Source organism: Emydura macquarii, unplaced genomic scaffold (genome assembly GCF_026122565.2).
Source record: "Emydura macquarii macquarii isolate MOO-44397 ecotype Brisbane River unplaced genomic scaffold, CSIRO-AGI_Emac_v2 contig_691, whole genome shotgun sequence".
Classification (NCBI taxonomy): domain Eukaryota; kingdom Metazoa; phylum Chordata; order Testudines; family Chelidae; genus Emydura; species Emydura macquarii.
In genome coordinates, this window is record NW_027130828.1 from 9,925,194 (window position 1) to 9,931,302 (window position 6,109).

The 6,109-nt window shown below is 44.5% G+C and overlaps 1 protein-coding gene across 4 annotated transcripts in view; it reads right to left on the reverse strand.

The window, feature by feature from the left end:
• The window catches only part of NUP214 (nucleoporin 214), a 64,223-nt gene extending 59,898 nt beyond the window's left edge, over positions 1 to 4,325 (reverse strand). For 3 of the 4 annotated variants that reach the window (XM_067541936.1, XM_067541934.1, XM_067541932.1), the window contains exons 1-4: positions 4,149 to 4,324; positions 3,244 to 3,439; positions 1,504 to 1,655; positions 63 to 267 (exon numbers count right to left, since the gene is read on the reverse strand). In XM_067541936.1, coding sequence (XP_067398037.1) covers positions 63 to 267; positions 1,504 to 1,655; positions 3,244 to 3,439; positions 4,149 to 4,190 — 595 coding nt within the window. In that variant the 5' untranslated portion in view covers positions 4,191 to 4,324. Of the gene's footprint in view, positions 1 to 62; positions 268 to 1,503; positions 1,656 to 3,243; positions 3,440 to 4,148 lie in introns of all 4 variants that reach the window. The other variant, XM_067541933.1, reaches the window with a different exon arrangement.
• Positions 4,326 to 6,109: the final 1,784 nt, after the last annotated feature.

Sequence of the window (6,109 nt, forward strand, 5' to 3'; positions counted from 1 at the left end):
ACACTCTTTATGGCATCTTCCATCTTTACGAATTACCACTAAGCCAGAGTTGTGTCACCCACCTGACGTAACAGCCACCGAGGAGGGAAGAGTGGCATACACCTTCACAGACTCTGTGACCTGCAGGACAGAGATACTACCATCGGACAGACAGACAGCCACCATGGAAGGGCTAGCAGGGTTCCACTTCAGATCACAGACCATTGCCATGCTGCCTGAATCTTTGGCCAGTTTATGATAAGCAAATGGACGTTTCTGCTGTTTGGCCTTTTAAGAGAAGATAAATCAATCAGTGTTATAGCCCATAAATTGAGTGTGCAAGCAAATTCTCCCAAACACACAATCCATGAGTATTTGGCCTGGCTGTGCTGTAACAATTGCTATGTAGGAAAAAAAACACTGACTGCTACAGTGCACAAGCCAAAACATAATGCAAGTTAAAGTGACATGTTTGGATTAAAAGTTATGTATTTATTTAAAAATTCTTGTGTCACGTTATTTCTCCAGATGACTAAAAATTTTTAAAATCTAGTTTATTTTTTCACCATTTAGGGTAGTTGGGGGACGGACGGGAGAGGGGAGAAATTAGTTTCACTGTTGGTTTCTTGTCAGTTTTCCTTTCCTGTTCTACAGTGGCTGGTTGCAAACACTGAGGGGCAGGTTTAAACGTATGTGCACATTGTTTATGCTGGAATATTAAAAAAGGTCATTGCACATGGATTAATATATGTTTAAGTGAGTTCAGTGCTGCACAAGATCAATATCGTCACTGTTTCTAGCACCTAATCTTAGTGTACGTTTAAAAAAAAAAAAAAAACATATTTGGACCTAAACAAGCTCATAATGCCCCTTTAAGAACAAGCAGCTATGGAAATACTGCTCCCTGTACTGTGGGCTCACAGTCAATACTAAAGTTCAGCATTCAGCACTTTAACATCCAAGTTCATAATACTTGATACAAAGCAACAGTAAGCGATACAAAGCGTCACACAGAACAGTTGAAAAAGGCCAAAATAGGTCATTTTCTGACACTGCTGCCTTAGAATTTTTTCTGGATAATATTTTAATCTTTTCTTTCAACATGTTCCTTATTCAGGGAGAGATTATAGCTACGCAATACCAGAGTGCAATAGCAAACAAAGAGGGGCAATCACAAACACTGCTTAGCACAGCAAACAGGACTAGCATAAAAGCAGGAGTCTGAATTACCACATTCCAAGTCAGAGGTGGGAGTATTAATATTTGGCACTTTTCTTCTTTACAGGGCTGCTAAAACATCATCTGATCCTCACAACAACTCTGTGAGGAAGGTAAATAGCTTAATTTTGCAGCTAGGGAAACTAATGCAGCTTTTAACTGAAAAATTATTGAATAAACCTCACAGTTCTTTGCCTACAAACCATACTTTACTGCGGACATCCAGGAAAACATTTCGTGACCTGCCCTATCATCGAATGCTTTCTTTCAAAGTCAAATTTAAACATCTACTTGCATGTACCTTACCTGATTTGAGAATGTGCGGACATCAAAAAAGCCAATGAAGGAACCAAACTCACTGGACGTCATGCAGACAGACAGTGTGAGATTATCACAGCTCAGAGCCAAGTGATGCACAGGAAACTTCATAGGAACCAATATGCTTTGAACATTCTCAACTTAAAAACAAAAGGAAAAGAAAGAGGGAAAATATGGAGTGGTCACTCTTAGAAAACAGTCATTTTAAGCAGAATTATTAAGAAAAGTAATTATAAATGCCACCTGGTAACCTAATGTGTATTCATATGCTGCTAAACTCTGTAGACTGGTTCTAAAGGAGGAGAAGGGACATTTACTCCACCTTCTACCAGTCAAGTCTGAATAATCGTTTAGATGCTTTAACTACCTTGAAGAGGAACAGTTCTAATTATGGGTTTCTGAGGAATTTCCTTGTTCTGGATCTTGGCATGTGGATTGCCCTAAAACTGAACAGGATGAGACTTATACCTACTTGGTTTTAAACAGTAATACACAAACTACTAGAAGGGTCATAGAGCACAGATCAAATAGAACTCATGACTTTGTAATCTTTTTTTTAAATTTGATGGATAACATCCCAGCAGCTCTCATATCTTGGGAGGCTAAGATATGTCAACAGAATCACAGAAATGAGATAAGACCATTTTCGCTAAAGCATCTGGCCCTGACCTTTATCGGAGACAGGATACTGGATGAAATGAATGATTTGATTTGATCTGGAAAGGCAATTCCTGAATTCCTATGAATATCAACTGTCAGACCTATGATTCTGGAAACACTTCTTATGTGAAAGAAAGTACTTATATAGCGCACATCACGATAGTATCTGAATGTCTCCTAAGCAATTAAAAATACAAACAACCACCTCCTTTCTTCCCAGCCTGTAGAAAAAACAGCTTGATGAATTTATAGATTTGTTTGTTTGTTTACACTACCAAGAGGGTGTGTTGAGTAATTTATGAAGAAGATACTGAAAGAAAGTTAAACTGAAGGAATTACTTTGGCACTGAAATCTGAAAGTGGTAGTTTTGTGATCACTCATCTCTTTTCCTGGAGAGAGTTCCACAGTCTAAGTTGAGCTCCTGTGAAAATTCTATCTCCTGTTCTCACAAGCTCAGTAAGTTCACAGGTTCATCACTGTCCTGATAGACTCCAACTGCCACAGGAGATCATGGCTCTGAAGAAAGAAGCACTCTCTCCAGTAACTAAAGCCAATCCCATGGAGGACATTGAATGTCAGGAAGGAAAAACTGAACTGGAATTTATTCAATGGGGAGCCAGTGCAGAGAGTAAGATATCCTGATGACACGGTCACAGAATGTCAATTGATATTGCAAGGGTGGCCAAACTGTGGCTCATGAGCTGCATGCAGCTCCTCCCATTCTCCACCTACCTGGCTGGGGTGGGGAGCTCACAGCTTCTGCCCTGCCTCACGGTGGTGGGGCTAGAGAATTCTGCCCAGCCGGGAGGGGGTCTCGGGAGGGCAGTAGATTTGGCCACGCTGTTATATTGCAAAAGCAGACAACTGATGCATTTTGTATCAGCTGGAGTTGAATCAATGTATGTTACCTCATTGCTACATATAATGAATTCAAATAATGAACTTTGGCAGTCACAAATGCATGGACCTGTATCAAATGGAATGTGGCACAGTTAGGCCAATCAACTATGTCACAGACCTCCCCAGTGCAGCTCTCTTCACCACACAGTAATAAAAAAATAACTTACCAATCTTATTGCGATCTTCTCCTGCTTGATTTTGCATGAGAAGATTTCTAGTGTTAAAGATCTGCAGGCCAGTTGCTCCACCAGCAAAGACTAGCCCATATTTGTTTGAGACGGCAAGGAGACTGGAACGCTCTTTGGGGAGTTCTTCAGGAGCATCAAATATTCGGACCTTCTTCAATGCTCTGAACTGAAAATCCTGTCATAAAATAACAGAGTTAAAAAGCAATCCAAGGTGCATATATATGGGGATGGGAAGGGACTGAAAACTGAGTTTCATTTACATCCTGGAGAAACTGAATTCTCATTAAAAAGCACTTTACACTTTCCCACTACTACACATATAGCCTCAATTGTTACTCTCCATGTGGCTGCCAAACCATGAGCTCCTGAAAATTATTTTGAATAGTTTACAGATCACAACAACAAAAATATTGACGCTAAAACTGACCCAAGGAAAAAGCCTGCCTGGAAAGAGACCCACCGGCCCAGGCTGCCCCACCCACAGCGCTCGCCCTCGCCCAGCGAGTAACGTGGGTCCCGGCAGCCCGGTGCCCCAGCTCCAGGGGATGACAGCGATCGATCCACACAGGGAAGAGGGGGCTGAGCGGGCCCGGGAGAGAGGAGGGAGAGAGCACTTTGAGCACTGGAAGAGGGAACAGCAGCTGGGCTGAGTGACAGGCTGCCACAATCACCATCCCACCCCTGGCATCCCCCAACCGCCTCTCCCCACAACACAGGCCCCCCGCCATCCACCCTCACAAGATCCCCACCGCAGCTCCCCGCCCCTGGAACACGGGCCCCCCAACCGCCTCTCCCCAGGTCAACCCCCACCCCAGGGTCCAGCAGGCCCCAGTAGGCGCCCTCCCCGCTCCGCACCGCCCCGGGCCGGGCCCCCAAGCCCGCACCTTCATCTCCCGCTCAGGGATCACATCCATATCGTCTCCCATGGCTGCGGCTCCGTCAGCCCGCCCGGCGCCCGGACCCCAACCGCTCAGCTCCTCCCAGCCAGCGGGCTGCGCAGGGAACTGAGGGGGAGTTTCCGCTTCCGGCGGCCATCACGCGTAAAGACTGAGAGCCGCTCTAGCCGCAGCGCTCTATGGTCGCACTCGTGGCTCAGGAAAGAACAGGACGAAGCGCAGAACTCGGTGGTTAAGATGGGGGGAGGGGCGCTACTGCCAGGGGGCGGGACTGATTTGAGTAGGAGGGGGCGGGGCCACAGGGCCTCACCTAGTCCCTACAAGGGGCACGTCAGACTGAACACAGGCTCCCTCTCCCCTTCCCCCCGAAAGAGGGCTAGCTCTGTGGGGTAGCAACCATTGGTTTGTTCGGTTTGTACAGCACCTGGCACAGTTGGTAGGGCCGTTGGTAGGGCTCCTAGTGCTACAACACCTAATAATTCAAACCTGAGCGCGTGTTCAGGAGATCAGCTAGCACCTGTGAAAAATCAGGACACTTATTTTTCGGGGGCAGCCCAGCCTGGCAGGAGGCTGCAGTGTAACTAATAAAATAATGTGCCCACTACCTGATTGGGCAAGGTACAGTTGCTATGCTGCAGTAAATCACCAGCATCAGTACAATTACCGTGCCCTAGCACTAGTGTTGTCAACTGTCATGAAAGGTGGTGGTTTAGTTAACATAACTCAAGCTGCTGGTGCTTTATTACATGAGACATGAGATTGTTTTTGTTATTTCAAAGAAAAACAAGCAAATGTCTAAGGCTGATGGTTTTCAGGGTGGAGGTGGGGTGTACGTGACCTAAATGGAGCCTGAAAGCTTAGAAACTAGAAGGCCAACATCTCCAACAATGTATGTTTTAAGACTATCATGATTTTTTAAGTCACTCATGATTTTGAAGGTTTGGCAATACTGTATACAATAATGGCAGAGTGTGTACATAACAGGAATGAATTCTGCAGCCCCGGGTATTATATCTGAACCTTATTACCATAACAGTTTAGCCCACAGCATTGTGGGTATAGATCCACTTCCTGCATTTCAAAACTGATCATATTGATACTCAGGAAAGGAGTTCCACATTCCTAGTAGGAATGGTCTCCCAGTGAAACATGAGTGCACCATAAATCCCATTTTAACATATCTATCTCAATGTACAGGGAAGACATTTAATGTTTATAGCTGAACTGCTTCAGTCCATTTCTTCCACTGCAGAATGTAACTTCCTTTGACTGCACTAGCACTTGCTAGTATTTTATAGTGGGATTATGAGACCCTTTAAATTAAGTGAAAACTCTTCTCCCCACAACACAACTATAGTGACTAAACAGCAGCATGCACCCACCAATAGCAAATGAAGGGCACACAAACAGCAGCATTGCTCAAGCAATCTCATTAAACAGCTGGTCTGTAGGAAGGCACCTGCCATTAGATCCTCAGAAAAGATCTTCGGCTCATTTTTTCCACAGCTGAGGCCAATTTCATCACAGCTAGAAGCAGATACAATTCCATGGGTGTTGATCTCAGTGGAGTTGTTACTCCTACACCCAAGTATTTAACCTGAAAAACAGTTAAGCCTCCAGCCACCTACCATTCACCGTGATGCAAGAGAATCCCTTCCCAAGCACAGATAAGCCTTATTACTCTCCAAACCAGGAAACATGCCTTCTACTGTCACCCAACACCAAAAATTTTGTAACCCATCGTGGAGATTTTATCTATACTTGGTTCCCTTGTTTGAGCTGAGGGGAACTGGAAGAGAAGTTTAGAGAGAGAGAGTTCAAGTGCAGTTGTAATGTCTAGTGCATCTGATCGTATCACTCTAATGGGGATGCTAGAGAATACAAAACACCTTCAACTACTACCACTTAAGGCGTTTCTCTCTCTCTAGATTAAGTAGTAAAATCCTATG